This window comes from Papaver somniferum, unplaced genomic scaffold (assembly GCF_003573695.1).
Source record: "Papaver somniferum cultivar HN1 unplaced genomic scaffold, ASM357369v1 unplaced-scaffold_117, whole genome shotgun sequence".
Lineage (NCBI taxonomy): Eukaryota > Viridiplantae > Streptophyta > Magnoliopsida > Ranunculales > Papaveraceae > Papaver > Papaver somniferum.
The window spans coordinates 3265023-3284470 of NW_020620714.1; the positions used below are offsets into that span (position 1 = coordinate 3265023).

Below are 19448 nucleotides of genomic sequence, written 5' to 3' on the forward strand. Positions count from 1 at the left end.
CTATGAACTGATTTCTAATTGAGGGTTATGTTCCTTGTTATGTGATTTCTCGTTCCCTGTCTTTGAGTTTGCTTTTTGTTAAAAATTCAGTACATACTAAGTTCCATTTTCATATTGCTCGAGGTTTACCTGTTGGTTTAGTTTATTTTGTGTGTAGAGAATTTTGGAAAAATCAAGTCTTTCTTAAAGGGATGACAAGTTCATGCTCTACATGCTTACTGCTGGGAAGAAAGCTCTGGCTGATGGGGGGATCTCGGAAGAGGTCATGAATGAACGGGATAAAACTAGGTGTGGTGTATTGATTGGCTATGGGATGGGTGGTATGAAGGTTTGTTTGTTTGTTTCTTTATTTTTTTTGGATTTCAATGCGGGTTTTGACCTTGAACACACAATATGGGGAAACTAGTGTCGATTTACTGGTCCAATGGCTTCCATTAGGATATAGACGCGTTTCAGGAAAAAAGGCGGTGCCTTGTTTACTTTAACACGCCTATCACTTGCTTACTTTTCCGTAGCCATATGTGCCATGAGAAGCTTGGTGCTACCTAATGATCCATTTATTTAAGATTTCTATAGATATTATGAATCTTCTCATTACCACAAATTACTGATCCAATACTCCATAATATAACTAATGCCAATAAAGAAAGTTTTTGATAATAACATGAACCAACATAAGAAGTCTCAACAGAGATTGAAAGAAAGTTATTCATGTTGTTTCAGTGATTTTCTTACGAGAATTTATTACATTTTGATATGGAATGGCAAAGACTCGGTTTTAGGTTCACAAATATTATGTGTAATAATTTTGATTAATGGATTGATGCTACGTGAGCAAAAATCATTGGTTGAAAATCAAGTCTCGGATATTATTTAATTGCTCGAAAGACACAAATCAGTTGTACGAAAGTGGGTCTTTCTGACCTAATACGACTGTAATAGCAATTTTAAAACGGTATAAAGCAAGAATTATTGCCAAAGATTTTACTCCAAAACGATGCATTGATTATAAATAAGTTTTTCTCTTGTGTCAAAGAAAGACTTATTCAGAATTGTCATAGTATTATTAGTAGCTCAGTATGACCTAAGAGTTGCATTAATTAAATGTGAAAATAGCCTTTATTAATGATAAATTTTAGTCTACAAATTTTAGAAATCAAAGTATGAAATTTAAGCATCCTCCCATAATGGTATATGAAATTCAACAAAACTATAAATGTTTCAAGTTTTGGATGAAATTATTACAGATTTATGCATATACCTCAAGATCACTGGGAGAAATTCATACTCTTGGTCTTGTATGTTAAGACGTACTACCTACGAGTAGTGATCTTGACTTTATGCATATCTCTATAGTTTTTTTGAAGTAAAGGATATGAATGAAACTTACCATGTGATAGTAATATCATATGGATTAATAAATCTCTCGTATTAGGCATATATCGAATATTCAAAGAATTTTAAGATAATAACATATTTAACAGATTTTATTTCATGTTAGATAGAAGATATAAATTAAATCTTCATTACGTCTTAATTCTGATATGAAACTTATAACAAGTTGTTGATATGTTAAAGAATCGAAGAACCAATTACAGGAAAGCTATCAAGAGTTTTGAGATACTATTTTAATTTATGTCTTATAATTAGTTAGCAAACCCAACAGAGTTGATTGGGTTTTCAGACTTCAATTTTTGTGGATGTATGGATTCTATAAAGGAAGAATCCATTAATATTAATTCCACAATTGAGTTTGAATATTTACGACTGTGAACTTAAAGATTTAAGTTTGTCTCTACATTGCTGAAATTTATCGTCTTAGTATCGCAGCATTAAAGCACGATATGATACAAAAGGAACAAAACACATGAACCTTGAGTATATATGCGTGAATCAAGAAATTCAGAAACAATAGTTGTTCATGTATCAGTTAAGCACAATTGCATTGAGAGATGTACGTATTGAACAATTACATTTTAATACCTCTTAAGAGAAGAATAAAATCTTAGGTATGTGGGAGTAATTGATTATTGAATTCAGCTAATTTATATGTCTGTTTATGAACACTTTATGAGCTCTTATTAATGTCGTTCTGAATTATTTCTGTATCCGTGTTTAGGATACACTTATGTGAATGGATGAATGTTAACAAAAATAGTCTTTTGTTTAAAGACATCATTGGACCATTATGATATCCCAATTTAAGGCCTCGTTAAGTAAGTTATTTGTGTTGTGGTACATGGAAGGGAACATGTTGATAACAAGACAACGTGCAACCGCTATGACTCGCATGGATAGCTTAGTTGGCCAAGGTATTATGTTAACCATTAAATTTTGTTAGCAATTACGCGCGCCTTATGTTTTTATACGATTAACCATTAAATAAATTATCACATGGACCAGTGGGAGAATGTAAGAATATTTCTACACATAGAAATATTTCTTGGGCCACGTAATAATTTTGGTTAATTATAGAATATTGCTAACTTATGTCGGTTACCATTTCTTGGATTATTTCGTAATATCTTCTTTGATGGATAGTCGAGATCTAATGCTATTAATTGAATTCTAGGAACTTGGTCCTCCTTCTGCCCATAAGAGGAACACAATAGCCATCGATATTGGGTTCGAGAATTATAATATTCATAACATAAGAGGTGAAGAAGGAGAAACCAAGACCTCCACAAGGTATTACCGATCGATGCTCCAAATGATCATTTTACCATGGACTAGCGCTACCAGGTATTTCCATATACTATTCTTGCATATTTATTGTGTGATTATCATGAAGTTCACGATCCTGATTAAGTATATCTATAAAATAAATCTTATAAGATGTTGTTCCAGGGATGTGTGAGCGTGTACTATCCATATCTGTCTGTGAGTTCGTACGCCCCATTTCCAACAATGCTTTTAAAATGAAAGGTCCTTCCCAATTTTTTGCGAGATTTCCTCCTGATTCTCCCTGAATGGTGGAATTTCGCGCAATACCAAATATCCAACATTGAAATGCCTTGGCTTGACCTTTTTGTTGTATTCTCGAGATAGCTTTCTATGATAATTGATCATGTGTTGCAGCGTGATTTCTCTATTCTCTTCTGCATCATCAAGTTTGGCCAGTATAAGATCTGTGTTTAAGTTCTTTTCCCAAGCTTCGCACTTTGTGGTTGGTATGATGACTTCGGTTGGTAGAACAGCTTCAACGCCGTATGTTAAACAGAAGGGAGACATTCTGGTAGCTTCTCTCCTTGTTGTGTTGTATGCCCATAGATATTGTGAAGTTATTCGCACCATCATTTATGGTGTCCATCAAGCTTGTTCTTCAAAGTATCTGTCATGGTTTTGTTTGTTGCCTCAGCCTGCCCATTGTTTTGATGGTAGAGAGGCGTTGATTTCCCACTCTGGATTTTTGAAGCATTAAGTAACATCGCTATAATTTTTCCTTCAAATTGCTTCCCGTTATCTGACACTAGTTGCACCGGTATCAAAATATGCATATGATTTGTTCAAATATGAAGAAGAAGACATCAGTGTTTATAATGTGTTGTGTCTCCCTGGCTTCGACCCATCTCATGAAGTAATTTGTCGCCACAATCAGGAATCTTCGTTGTTTGCTACCGGGTACTAGGGGTCACACTATATCTAGGCCCCATTTTTCGAAGGGCCAGACGCTTAATACCAAGTTCGAGGTTCTTTCAGGTGCGTGAATACGCTTCCCATACCTTTGACATTCCTCACATTTGGTCGTTGTATACTTTGCATCTTCGTGCATTATTTTATAATTCTTAACAAAATAAACAAAATTAGTCATAAAACCCAAAGGTGACCAAACTTGTGGTACAAAAACCCCATTCAAATGTTGGGATTCATTAAAACTCCATCGTAAACTAAATTGATAGAAAAACCCCCAAATTTTAAAAATTGATACAAAAACCCCAAATTTCAAAATTGGTTTCATCAAATTTTATGATGAAACCAAAATTTGGTTTCGTCATATTTTATGAGGTTTTATCAAAATTTTGTTTTTTGGGTTTTTGTGTTATTTTTGTTTTGACGGGTTTTTTGTGCACGGATAGTGACACCTTTGAGATTATACCTCGCAGATCACAAAATAAAATTAATTTTTGTTTTCTTTGCGAATGAAAATTTTATTAGCCCCACGTCAAGAAGTTTCCGATCTTAAACTGCCCTTTGGTTTGAGAACTTGTTCAAATGTTGGATGTAAGTGCCCTTGGTACACACTGTTTAACCAGTACCATCATTAGGTGTTAAATAGAACTTAACCACGCTGCTCTAAATCTAAATACATCTAGACGGTGTATAATGATTCCAACTGTTCACAGGTCAGTTGTCATGGAGCAATGACCGTCAATATATCTTTACTCCTAACGACAGCATGCCTACGGTTCTATGGATATGGGATATGAGGCGCCCTGCAGCGATATTGGTGCAGTAGGAAGCAATACGTGCAGCGTCATGGGATCCTACGTGTCCCCGTGTAGTTTTATGTACTAGTAGCTCCCACTTGTACGTGTGGACACAAACGGGTGCTTATTGCGTCAGTATTCCGTTGCCCCGGTTTACAATTACCGACCTAAAATGGAATTCAGACGGAAGCTGCGTTTTTATCAAGGATAAAAACTCATTTTGTTGTGCTGCTGTCCCTCCACTAGTACCAGATTCTGGTGAAGAACAAGAAGATGATGATGACGATGATTATGATGATGATAGCTCAGATATCGACCGAGGCTTGTTTTGTCCTCTCTAATTATGTAGAAGAAAAGAACATGTTCCGCTTACAATGAGATGATCTGAGGCATCTCTTGATCATGGAGGCCTGGGAATTAGACGGCTCAAGACAATCAACAAATCTCTGTTCAAGAAGTGGTGGTGGCAGTTTGGGAGAGAAAGAGATTCTTTATGGGCTAAGGTTGTCGAATCAAAATATGAGTTGGCTGATATAGGTTGGAGAACTAAGGCTCCTTCTAAATACGCACGCCGTGAGTCTTTGGAGAAATATCTAAAAAGTGGCAGATGATTTCTTCAAGAAAACCCAATTTAAAATTGGTAAAGGGGATTGAATTAGATTTTGGGAGGACAAGTGGTGTGTACAGGGTCCTCTTTTTACGTCTTTCCCAAAATTATTTTCCTTGTCTAATTCTAAATATTCTTCTTTGAATCAATTGTATGTGCCTGACGGGTCTGGTTATCATTGGAACTTCGACATCTCGAGAAGAAGATTGTATGACGTCGATATTAGCGAGTTGATTTCTTTGATGCATATAATAAATTCTACTATTTTCAATCCTGATAAAGAAGACGAGTTGGTTTGGATGGATGACACTTTGGGCGTGTTCCCGGTGAAATCAACATATTGTATTGATGATTGTGCAGCCAATTTATCAGATTTCCCTCGTAAAAAAATTTGGTCAAGAGCTTGGCCTCACAAGATTGGTTTCTTTCTTTGGCAGTTAGTGTTGGAAAAGCTTTCCACCACCGACAACCTTCAAAGAAGGAACTGTGCTCCGGTGAATAATGCAGGTAGTCACTCTTCTATTCTCCGCAGTTTGTGTAACCAAGTAAGTGAAACATGAAACCATTTATTTTGGGACTGCAGCTTCACTAAACAAATCTGGGAGTTCTTTTTCCGGCAAGCAAACCAGCAATGCCCTCGTTTTTCTTCCCTCTTAAAAATCTTCAAGAATTAGAGATCTTACAATCTTACTTATATTGGTGGAAAAGAGATATGGAAGAGAGTCCCTGCTAATATTTATTGGAATGTATGGTTGGAACGAAATGCCACAATTTTCAGTGGTAGGAAGCGCAGAATTGATTCTGTAATCACTGACTCAAAAGTTAATACGTTTCACTAGGCTCCTACTTCTCATAATCTGTCTGGGTCATCTTAATGATGTCATTATTAATTGGAAAGGGTTATTCTTTGATCCTCCGTACTTTTTTTTAGCTGCGCGATTTTGTAAATTTTCTTTTATCTTAATATATTTTTTTTACCGATCAAAAAAAATAAAAATAAATATATATATATATATGATCTGAGGCAAATTCAGGGCCAGTCTATGATCTGCTTCTGTCTGGAAGTTGTCATGTAATTTAATCGGCGGAAGAGCTTCGAAAATTATCTTGTATCATTGGCTCCTTTCTAGGCCGTTAAAATTGAACAGTATGATTTTGTTAGGTGGAGGCCGTGGAGCCGCGGAGAACAAAAATCTCGTGTTAACTAGTTGACCAAAATACCCTTTTAGGAGTTTTAATGGCGAGTCAAGTTTTGTTCTTCTGTCGAACCAAAATACCCTTTTGGGAGTTTCATAATTTTATTATTATGAGGTTTCCTATCAGAATTGGTACATCAGATTTTAATTACAACTCGAATTATATCCACGGAAAATTTTGGTTTACCGTAGGATTCTTTTTGTTAGTTCTGGTTGGATTCGGATAATTCACTCACTATATAAAGAGATGGAGATCGTGTCTTGGTTATTCATCTCATTCATTACAACTCACACCTTTCTTCTTCTGCTTCTTCACCAATTCACACCCATCATTCATAGTTTCTCTGCTCTTCTTTAGTTCTAGTTGATTAGCAGTTCAAGATGGTTAGCGCAGTTGCAGCCCGCCAAGTTGTTGGAGCAATCGGTAATGTAATATCTTGCGGTCTGTTTCTTTCTCCATTACCAATGTTTTACAGTATTTATAAGAAAGGTGCAGTTGAGAATTACTCTCACAATCCATACATAGTTACAGTTGTGAATTGTGCACTGTGGGTGTATTATGGTGCTATACATCCTGACAGTCTATTGGTTATCACCATCAATGCGTTTGGTTTTGTCATCGAAGTACTGTACGTCATCTTTTATTTTATCTACGCCAGCAATAACCAAAGGAAGTGGGTAGGCATAAAGAGTCTGGGCGGGATTGTTAGCATCTTGTTGGTGATGCTTTCGCTCTCTTTTATCCCAATGTCCAAGTCATTGCAAGGTCTCTTAATTGGAGTGTTTTGTGACATCGTCAACATTGCCATGTATGGTATGCCATGTGATGCGATTTACCAGGTTTACAAGACAAAGAGTCTCGAGTACATGCCACTTACGCTCTCGGTTGTGGGTCTTCTCAATGGTATCTGTTGGTTGACATATGCGTTGCTCCGTTTTGATCCCTTTATTCTTGCAAGCAACGGCACGGGTGTCGTTTTGGGTCTAATTCAGGTCGGTGTTTTTGCATACTACTGGTTCAAATACCCCCAACCAAAGAATCCCAACTGGTTCAAGCAGTCATACAACTGGCTGAAATCGAAGATGAATAACAAGATCGTCGATGACAAGGTTACTGGAGGCGGCAAAGTAGAACTCTCCAATATGGTCTAATTTATTTATTTTTAGGATTGATTAATTATTTATTTAGGATTTACATCGTTTTTTATTGATATTTTACTAGGATAATTAGCTATTTGTTAGATTTGTTTTAATTAGCCTGATATTTTATGTTAATCTTTATTTAATCGAATGAACATTATCTGTTTACTTAATTTCATAAAAGCTTATTTAGTTTTATTTTATTTTTCCCCGGCCTGGATCATATGTTATCTTGAGTTACGAAATTATGAAAAGAAAAGAATTCCAGATTCAATAAACTTTAGATATCTTACTCATAACCAAATTTTCATAAATCTCAGAATCACAAGTATAAACACTGTATTGGATGCACAAACACAGGCAAGAACTCAAAACATGAAAACCCTACCTTCATTAATCTTTGCATTACTTATTCTTATACCAATCTTTAGATGATTACTGCTCCGACTTCGCCAAACAATGAAGAATCGATTAATTTGTCGTTCTGGCTTTCTCACTCGGATAACTTTGCTTTTGGTTTCTGCAAATTGCATGCTTCTAATCTTAGCATCAGGTTTGTCGTCGGGATGAACATGGTTCATTAAATAAACAACTAGAACTCTAATCTGGACTGGAACTCCTACAGGTAACCTTCCTCGTTTTGGATCATCCGTACAATTCAACGACAACCGACCGGTATTTCGGACTTCAACCTGTAGAAAAGGTAAGATTAACCCATTACTTAATCATGACAAGTTGCAAAAGCAACAGGCATCATAAACAGTAATGCATGGTAATGGTAATTTCTCTTTGGGCATATTAAAAGGCATTACGGCACTAGTATCATATTAGGAGGCGGGGCCGTCTTATGACATAAGCGGTTGCCAAGAGCTACAAATTATTGGGGCTTAATTTTATTTTTTCTTTTCTCAGAATAGAGACGAACCTCATACAATATATCGATAACACCGACTATGAAAATCGGAAATATTACAGAGATTTTTCAAGTTCATCATATATTTATCGAAATTACGGTGTCTCCCCCAGTTCTTGAACAATCTTATCCTCACAGACATACTAATTAATTTGTGTGACGGCATAATGCAGTGACTGGATTAAAACCAACCCCAAGTTCTGAAGATCATGTACAATAAAATAACACGATATGTTCTCAAAGTGACAATATCTACCTAAATTTAAGTAATAGGAACAGTAACACCAACGATTTCTAACCTAACAAGGGGCATCGTAATAAAAGTCATTTGAATCAATTTTTAGCGGTCTGGATCGGAACAAATCGGACTTAATCGGCTTAAGAGTCTTTGATAATAGTGGTTGTGACCGATGAAGTAGAAGAATAACTTGATCTCGTTGTATCTGTTTTTGTTTCCGTACCTTGAATTGTTTTAGTTCTTGTTGAAGTTATGGATAACCTTTCTCCAAAGAATCACTTCAACAGATTGAAAATAACTAAAAATTCGAACTCTAAAAAACTTAAACCTAAAACAGCTTTCAAAATTAATTTTCCACCGTTGTTCACTTTACAAAAAAAATTGGGTGTTATAATTGGGACTAAATAATTTCTGTAGTTATAAGGATCACTAAATTTTATAATTGCGACTAAATAATTTGTGCAGTTATCGGCATCACTAAATTTTTAGTTTTTCGAAATCAAAAACAATTTCGTTGGAATATTATAGTGAAAAATGATACATGCCCTAAAACTTTTAGGTGTTTTTCTTTGTTTATTTGCTATGAAAGATGACACTGAGATGCATTCTAGTTGTAAAATCTTTTAATTTAAGATTAAATTTTAAAAAATTGTGGTATCTAATTCCAATTTTGCGCAGCTATAACAAATTCTTTGGGGATAAAATAAACATATATACTGAAAAATAATAAGTAGCCCAAAATTTTTAAGTGTTTCTTTTGTTTATAAACATATATAACCAATTTTATACTAAATCTAGAGTAATAACTGAAAAAAATGGTTTAACCAGAATCGGTCTTTATAAGAAATCAAAGGCTATACAATCTGCTTACGTGAACAATCACATAATCCGTATCAAGTGAAAAAAAACAGAACTTGGTATTTCTTCCATACTAGAATTGGGTGATGTGGGCATGAACATCAACCGATTCTGGTTAAATGTTCTTCAACAAGAAAACACAAACAGAATAATCGGTTAGTGTGGTCATGAACATAGACCGATTATTATAGAAATCAGTCGATATGGATATGGACGTCAACCGATTTTAGTCAAGCACAAAAACCCAATATTGTTTGTAATTTTCAATTTTGAATGAATTAAATCAATCACAAATATAACTAAGGGTAATGGGTTGTAATCGGCGATGTTTAGTTGTTGTTTTTTAATTTATTTAAAAAAGATATGAAATTTCCTTTAAAACGATCGTTGTAGTTAGAATCGATTGATGAAATTCAGTTTTAATTTTAGTTTGCGAGAGAAATAATTCGAATGAGTTTTAGTTTTGAAAGGATTTGAATAAGTTTAAATCTACTGTACAAGGATAGGGATTAAGATCAAACTTAATAATGAGGGTAACTTAGTACGTTTACCTAATTTAGACACCCTTATTCTTTTAGTATAGGTGGGTGAAAAAAGTGATAGGCCTCAAATAATTCCTATAAGTCTGATATTAAGGACAGTTACAATCAATTCACCTAGGACTTACATTTTCTTCTTCTTCTCTTTTTTGAGTAGCAAGTGGACCAGAACAAAAATTAACTAAAATATGAAATTTGATTGACTCTTTTTGTTGTTTTTTAGACACCGACTCTCTTTTGTCTGTTTCGCTTTTATAAAATGGAGACTATTGTCTCCATATACAAATGTTCTTTTTTTTCCTGGCATGCCATGTTGAATTCGATTAACCTACGATTATACACAATCGGAAGACAAATATTATATAGCATCTTCTGATTCTGGGTACTAATTGTGTGTCCCTACATGTTATAATTCTCTGTTATAATCATAAGGAAACATATAACCTATATAACGATTATGTTAATTTTATGGTTCAATGGCGAACAAATTTGTATAATCGGGAGTAATCTATAAAACCTAACTCCCGATTCTGGTCGATGTTACCGAAAACTCTAGAAAATGGACACAATCGGGAGATAAAAATAAGATCTAACTACCGATTCTGGGAAATAACTGAAAACCCTAGAACTTATTTTCATAGATTCGTCAAATTGAAGCAACATAAACACTTAAAACGATACAAACTTACCTAATTGGGGTCATTTGCTGGAGAGTTTGATTATCAGAATCACCACCACCACCTACATCAGTGGCGTAGGTTCATTATTATCAGTCATCGTTTTATAGAAAAATCAACAATGTTTTTGATTCGGCGATGAACGACGATGATGAATTGAAGTTTGAATAGGGGGAATAATGTTTTTACTAGGTTTTGGGTGGTCTTAATCGTCCAAAGGTGGGTTGGAAATTACAATCGGTAATCATATGATGTTCATTTGCTACCGATTATAGAGGGTTGTCCCAAATTCATTTTTTCTTCAAAACCGATAAAATTGATTTTTTCTATTTTAACAATCGGTAGATATGATATGTTAGTATTCTAGCGATTATGGCAATAACCCATTCTTAAATAAATTAGTAATTCGTAGACCTAACTATATTCTAAGATTACCGATTGTGAAGGGACATATAAGTATTTTCAACCTATTTTGTCTTATTTGGTCGCCCCCACACTTTGACGCATTCATAAGAAGGTCATATACCTTTCCATAAACCATATGGAGTTTGATCTGATCCTTAAAAGGGTACTTTATTCAGGATATACTAGTTAAGAGGACTGGCTCCCCCCACAAGGCCGCAGGTAATCCTGAACTAATCAACATGGCAATTATCATCTCCTTAAGGATGCGGTTTTTATGTTCAAGGCTTCTAATTGGTTTCCAACTTCAAGTTTATACATCTTAAGGCTTCTAAGGCGTCATCCTTATCCCTAAGAAAGTATACAAGATAGTACCTCGTACAATCATCTACGGAAGTTATAAACCATCTTTTACCACAGTGGTTTTGGGTTGAACTCATGTCAACTAGGCCTAACTGAATTAATTCTAAAGGCTTAGAATTACTCTGAACACTTGTGATAAAAGGTTTTATAGCATATTTTGATTCTTCACCATTTCACTTTTGTGTTCAAAATCCAAACTAAATTTGGGTACGCAGCCTATGCTAGCCAGTTAAGCATTGACTTATAAGTTTACGGTTCCAAGTCTACCACGTAAAACAATCAATCACACAAAGAAAGCACAAGAATCAACTACGTTCACATCATCAGTTTTTCCGTTAAGCTTATATAGACCCAAAGTCCTATAACTCTTGCTTAAAAAATCACTGCCTAGTTACAACAAGTTTTCCAGATTCAATTAAGATCTTAAATCTTTTTCCATCTACAACAGAACAAGATACAAGATTTTCGCATATGCTCGGAACATGAAAACTTCATTCAATGTGAGAATATTACAGATATGAGCTTCTGCTCGACCTTTTCCTTTTATGCAACCTCTATTGCATATGAGTTACTCAATAAGAGTTTCTCGACATCCTCTATCCTATGATAGGAGGTGAAAAGGTCTCTGTTTCAACAAACATTCTTGGTGGCTCCAGAGTCCACCTACTGGTCTCTCACATTGGTAATTAAAATAATTTCCGACATCATGCCACTAAACTCGTTCTAGTTTGTTTCAACTAAATTAGAATTAACTTTATACTTATTAAGGTTTTTATGTTGTCTACAATTTACTGCCGCGTGGCCAGGAATTTTACAAACATAACACTCACCCTTAACTAAAGTAATGTCGGATTCAGTTTTACGAAACATACCTTTCTTCTGAAGAGTACGCTTAGAATTGTTTGATGTTCTCGACTTTGTCAACTTTGGAAGACTTGTGTTCATCCACGGGCTTCTGGTATCCATGACCCTTCCCAATTTCATGTCATAATCTCCGTTTATACTTTGACCACGGACACGGCAATTTCCCAATCACCTAATACACCACATCTTACAAACCTTAGTTCTGAATCGGAAAATAAAATATGAGTTTTTAAGATAAATTCTAGATCTACAAACTTCGTTTGAATCACCGTATCAAAAAACTCCTGGTTACCCCATAAAAACTACTTTAGTTAACAACAAATTTCTGCTCGTCAGAATTTTTCAGGAACGTTTCTTTGTTTTGTAAAATATCAAAAAAATACTTTTACAACTCCACAAATTCTGAAATTTTTCGTGGGTAACTATCAAGGTGTATACTACATTATATCCAAAGGGTTCGTCGATATTCCTTATAGATTAAAAAATAAAATTAAAAATCTACAGATGACCGGAAATTCGTTTTTGTTTTTCATTCCACAATTAACATCCATGATTAACAAACCAATCAATCGTTTTCGATTATTACAAATAATAATGTCTTAATATTGTTGGGTGCAATAATCAAAATAAAGAAAAAATCAAATAAGCAAAAGTTATTGATACTTAGCTCCTTTATAATGGAAGTGAATGATTGACGAAACGAACGAGCTTCACATATCTCCACAACAGCAACAAGGCAAAACTTTGGAAAAACAGAGTGAGTCACACGTGTTCAACACGTTTCCCATAAGACATTAGCGTCCGGCTACACTCAAGAGTGATGTTATAGCCCTTACAGGACGGATATCTCTAGGATAAAACACCCTACTACACCTACTACTAGCATATGTAGTAGATGCTCAACTTGAGCTTGGCAACTCCGAAAAAACCGTTAAGGAAAATCGCGAACGCTTAAGAAACGCTATAAAATATTTTTCCTTATGGGTCCCTCTAAAATATAGAGCAACCCATTTTCCATGGATTTTACAAAAGTAGTGAATTTGTTTATATAATTGATAAATACAAATTAAAAAGATGAATTCCCCGATGTGGGACTAAAAAGCTTATATAGTCTCTTAAAACAACTAAAGAGTGAAAACTCTACGATGTGAGACTAATAAGTTTTTCATTCACAAAAGAAACAATTAATTAAAATCTTTAAAAATCAATTTTATTAATCGTTTTTCCAACAAGATGAAGTCCATCGGACATGTTTTGAAACATTTCACGGGATTAGGCTAGGCAAATTAAACGGCAGTCTCAGTGGTTCAAGATCTATTTGGAAACAAGTCTGGGCCAATATCGTGTATCGCAGAAATAAAAAATGAAAACCTTTAATTTTGGCTTCTGAAGATTTATCGTTCATTTGAATTAGGATTCAGGAATGAGAGAAGGATATTGCCGGCAACATAGCTGATGTGGATGCAATCTTGTAAATCAAATGCAAACATGTATACCGCCAAAGGCAGGAGGACGTGTAGTTTCCCTTTGTAGTTAGTTGTTCTTTTTTAAACCAGTTTTATAAATAGAAATCTGTTTCGAGGAATACCTAAATGTTTCTAGACATACAAAACCATTTAGGGTGGGATTATAAGGGGTGTCGTAGCAGTGGTAGATTATTAAGTTACCCTTAATTATTTTAAATACTTAAATATCCTTCACCTAAATTTAAAACATAAACAAAAATCAAATATTATTTTCAAAAAAAAAAATCATTTTTTTCCAACCTAATTTAATCGTCCACCTAACTGTTTTGTTTTTATTTTTCGTCGGTGATTAATTATTGATTCGTAAATCGATCATTGATTAACACCACAAGTATAAATGAGTCGTGTGAAGTGTTGCACAAAGAGATTTAGCTTCAGATCCACGTATATTGGGACCTAGTTCTTTGTTCTTCCTTTTTTTTAATGTTTTAGAAGAACAGTTCGGCTGATAATTGAACATGAAAAGCTGAACTTCACTTTATTAAATAACACACTTAGTTCAGCTATTCAATTTTTTATTCGAATCAGCCGAACCTAAATTCATCAGTTACAAACTGAAGTTCAACTGATTACTTGTCAGCCGAACCGTTCATCTAGTTAGTAGATATAGGTTTTAAAAATTCAGTTTTTTGACAAATTCAATTTTTAAAAAGGACATTAAACCTCGTTTAGAAGTCTACCTTTGTATTAACAAACATTAATTATCTATTACTTCAGCAAATTTCAGAAGTCTTTTTCTTATTTTTCTTCTTTAACAAATCCTAGCCTAACTATCTTTCAAAAATAAAAAAACTTTAAAACTAAGATTATTATTAATATTAGATTTCAATTATTATGATTAACACTAATGAAATAAGGATATTATTGTCGTGATAAAATTATGATGATAAGGAGTTACTGCATTTACCATATAATAATTCTATTTTATCATTACCTTGTATGCTCAAAATAATTTAATATGCCTCCACGATTCTATAAATACTTTGATCCTTATGGATCCTACTATGAGGCCCATCAAGGAAGCCCATTATATCCAAAACATAATTCACTTAGAGTTCAATATAAAACGCACGGAAATTATCATGCCTAATCGCTCAAACCTTGGATGTCTGCACTATTTATCTCGATAAACATCTTAAGAATCGAAGTTGTGAGGAATTCTTTGACATCATATCATGTGCTACGTCTTCCGCCGTTATGGTAACTAAATTGCTTCTCCAGTTTACTCCAACGCCTCATATAGTGACCAGGGGAAAGAAGTTAATACACAAATTTGCTATTAAATCCTATAGAAGCTAATGATGGGGATATGTTTTTGATGCGACATTAAAATTTATATAAGCTAAGCACAACAAAACAAATGAACGGCTCATGTAAAATGAGTGCGTCCCTGCTTCTAGGATTAAACACTCGATTTTCTACCGCGGTAAATAATTTTCTAAAGTAATTTTCTAGGAAACAATGCCCCTGAAGACTTCCCAAATTTTGTTAGAGAAGTTATGTTTTTGTTGCTTCTTTACTACTCTTGTTGTAAGATATCTAATGTAGTGCTGAAACATGGAAGCTATGGTGAATGCACGTTGTGTCAACTTCCTGAAAGCTCCATCCTATAGGCTTGGTTACTATCAATGTGTTCCTTTATCCTTTACGCCTGACATTATATGAGCTCAAGGATTAGATGACACAATTCTAGCATTGTGTCGCTTAACTTAGTATAGTTGATTCCATGTTATGGGGATTAGGAGAGATTCAAGTCACACCCATATTATTGTTTGAACTTGGAACTATTCTGCCAATATAGACTTGGGATTTTGCAACTGATAAAGGGTCCTTACTTATCACTCGAAAATCTCCTTTGCCCAAGTTATAAGAAATTGATGTGCTGAGTTCCACTTAGTAATATCATTATGACTCTGGAAGTTCTGTGCCATAGCAATGGAAAACAAAAGTAGTGGGTTCCTGGTTTAAGCCTTGGTTCTTGGAAATTGTGATGTTGAGATGTACTTGGCTAGTTGCTTTAAACTTGCTCATATTTACACGATACAACTTTTAGAGCTACAAATTAAACAATCTGACATTGAAATGTTTGAATTAAAATACAGGTTTTGAGGTCAAGGTAGTTACATCAGACAACTATGTAAAGTGTGATAATGGACTAATATACTCGGACATCAAAGTTGATCAAGGTGATTGCCCACAGGATGGTCAGCAGGTTTTTCTTTCATTGTCTTGGAAGCTAATGTTTCATTCATATTTTGGGAAATAATTCTATATGTTTTTATCGCTCTTTTGCAAACTCATTACCCTTTAACTGACGAAGATACATTTTTTGGTGGCAGGTGACTTTTCACTATATTGTTTCAACGAATCAGGTCGTCGTATTGATAGTACCTATTTACAGGGAGCTCCAGCCAAAATTCGTGTTGGCACCAACGCGTTGGTTCCAGGTAAAATCCTAGACTTAGACTCGAAAATCGTTGTTCCTGCTCCTTTATCTGTGCATTGTTTTTGATTACATCAGTAGCTATACTAATACACGTATTACTGTAGGATTTGAGCAAGGAATTAGGGACATGAGACCTGGAGGGAAAAGAAGAGTAATCATTCCTCCAGATCTTGGACCTCCGGTGAGTGTCATCTCCTTCTCTTCCTTTTTTTTTTGTTTTTTTTTTGACTTGAAAAGTTAATTGTATTGGATGGAACAAGGAGCCAAGAGTGTAAGCTTGTGAAACTCCAATAGAAAAACCAAACAAGAAAACATCCATCTATTCCTACAAGATCAAACTATTTCTTCTTCCCTGCAGATCTATGTCCCCTGCCCATTTTATCAGAGCTTGCATCTCCTTTCCAACCTAATTTTTCTATCTCTCTCTCCTTTTCAGTTTTCTGAGGTTTCTCATCTTTCTCATCCAAATCTTTGTACAAGATTTTCAATTGATCATCTGTACCTGCATAAGAGACTCCCAACAAGGCAGTCATTTGCACTTGTTTTACTAAGCTTTGTTCTCTAGTCTTGAGAATCCAAGCATTCTCCTTACTCATTTCTTCTCCTGCAGAGTTCACACCTTTGTCGGCATCAATTATTTGCGTTTCAGATTCTGTAAGATGTAAGAGTAACTTCCTCTGATTCATTAGCATCCGATTATAATTTCTTCCACCACACTGTCTTCCTCACTTACGTTTGCGTAGTTCAGAATCAAGAATGCTACAAGGATTCAATAATTCTGTACGCTTCTGAAATGTCCTGTCTGCTTTTTTTCCCAGATTTCTTCTTCTTCTTTGGGTTTAACCATTTTCCATCAGATGGATTAGAAACCATCTCCGAAACACCATTCCCTTCAGCACTTTCGGTTCCTTCTACAACAGTGGGTGTTGATTTGCCGGTATCAGCCTTTCCTGTTAGTTGCTCACGAACTGTCCCTTGCTGGATAGTGACATTCTCTTCCCTTACTCCAGCTGCTGCAGTATCCACTGGGATACTAGGGATGTTCTTTGGTATCCAAATGGTTTTAATCTTAGGTGCAAGTTTGCACTTACCACTAGGGTGACCAAAACTCTTACAGTGTGAGCATGAGGGGGGTTTCCATGGGACCACCAACTTTTCATTGTCAATTCTGTAAGGAATCTCAGCTGGAAAAGTGCAATCTGTATCAACTTCAACACATAATCTTGCATAATTCATCCTAGTAAAGCTGTAAATGCTTTCTAATTTGAATCTTAACTGCTTACACTTGTTTCTGCATATGAACATCAGGTTGGCCCGTCAACATTTTTCAGTGCCAAGCAGTTCGAGGTTTTTGACGTGGAATTGCTCAGTATACAAACTTGTGAAAGGAGAACGATATTAGCATTTTACTCTGATCTCGTGTGCAAATAAGAACGGACCATGGTTTTCGCCCTCATGTAATAGAAATCAATTTGCTTAGTTCTTTTTCACAATTTTGTAGTGAAATGTAAAGAACCGGCTATTCTGTTATGGCTCTTGCTGTTAGAGAAACCCATACAAAACTTGTAAAGAGATGTATCTAGAGATTATAAATTTAACTATATCATGCCAAATAGTACTACACAATTATGACGTGTTTGGTGCGAGGAAATGAAATCACTTTTCAGGAATGCAGTTCTGTTTAGTAAACAGAATTAGAGTGGGAATGGCGAACAGGATTCCTCCCAAAAAAAAAAGGGAATTCGAGACAGAAGAATACGTATCTTCACACAACAAATACACCTCGCTCTACAGAAAAGGGTACATAAATTCAAAATCATCAAAATCCCATCCGAGATGCAAATCACAAGCAATATTCAGGAAGCTCTAATCAATCTTGTGTCGGAAAGAAACCATTTACTGTAAATCCACCGTCGACACAGATGACTTGGCCAGTGATGTATGAAGCACTAGGAAGGCATAAGAATGCCACAAGAGATGAAACCTCATTTGGGTCCCCAAGACGCCTCATAGGAGTTCTGGCTATGATATAGTCTTCAACCCTTTCTACTAGCAGATTATGTTCTACAAGCCCGGTTCTAATAAACCATGGTGCTACACTATTGACCCGAATCTTATCTTTCGCCCATTCAAAAGAAAAGTTCTTTGTGATTTGATGAATAGCTCCTGATTCAAATAGAATACAAATTATCTTTTGGCAGCATTGAGCCTTGCATAATTTCAAACTATGGCGCGTATGAATCAGAATAATCAAAATTCAAATATACCGTTGCATGCCGCATAATTGGACACCTTTGGTGCAGCAGCAATGCCACCAACAGATGTAATGAAGACAATGCTTCCTGAACCAGATGCTTTCAAGAGAGGGTGTGCTAGTTTTGATAAATAGTATCCAGAGTCGAAGTTGATAGCCATAACTTTTGCGTGATCCTCATCTGTGTAATCCACGGTATCTTTGTACACAGCTCCTCCAACATTATTAACCTATTCCGGTACATAGACTCTCTCATCAGTTAAGGTTGGAAGGGGGGAAAAAATCTATTAGACAAATAATGAGGAAAATTTGTGGGATTTTTGTTGTGAATATACACTACTAGTTTTAGGATCTAATAATTTGGAAATGAGGACAATTACTCATACTGGCCCTTGTCAGTATGCAGTTGTAGTTTCAAATATTTGGTTAGTCAACAAAAGAAGTTGCAGACACTTACAAGGATGTTGAGTTTGTCACCAAAAACAGATGAAATAGTCTTGATTAACTTCTTTCTATCAACCGGAACCGTGGCATCACTGACTGTACCAGTTACTGTGTAACCTTTTTCTCTCCAATTTTGCAAGCACTGCTGGATATCAATTTCACACTCAACAAGAACAAGTATTTGACGAGGTTGAATCCTCGGGAAGGAATAAGCAATTCTATAAACGATTCAGTTTCAGTACCACAAACATACAGATGGGTGACTTGAAATTTCTATGGTCTTTTAGAAATGGGGAGCTTTTAATCAAAAATGGATGTGACAACCTGTTATATGACCCCAAGGATGATAAGTTCAAAGTCTTAAAATTCCAGGGTATGGACGATATTGATTTGCGACGTAGCGTACTGTTGAATTATGTAGAGAGTTTAGTTTCACCTAACTCGATCAGATAAAGGTGTCATTTCCAAAATATTGCCTAGACAAGATATGCCTTTTCTACAAGATGAAACGCCAATTAATATGGTCTTCAATCCTGAATGCTGGCTCGGGTTAG

General features: G+C 35.2%; 1 protein-coding gene across 1 annotated transcript; it reads right to left on the bottom strand.

Moving 5' to 3' along the window:
• Positions 1 to 18066: 18066 nt before the first annotated feature.
• LOC113329631 (tropinone reductase homolog At5g06060-like) lies at positions 18067 to 19123 on the bottom strand (the record flags this gene model as incomplete). Its single annotated transcript, XM_026576487.1, has 3 exons — positions 18067 to 18362; positions 18464 to 18680; positions 18908 to 19123. Coding segments are annotated over 3 exons (729 nt in total), but the record flags the coding sequence as incomplete, so codon positions are not given.
• Between the last annotated feature and the right edge of the window lie 325 nt (positions 19124 to 19448).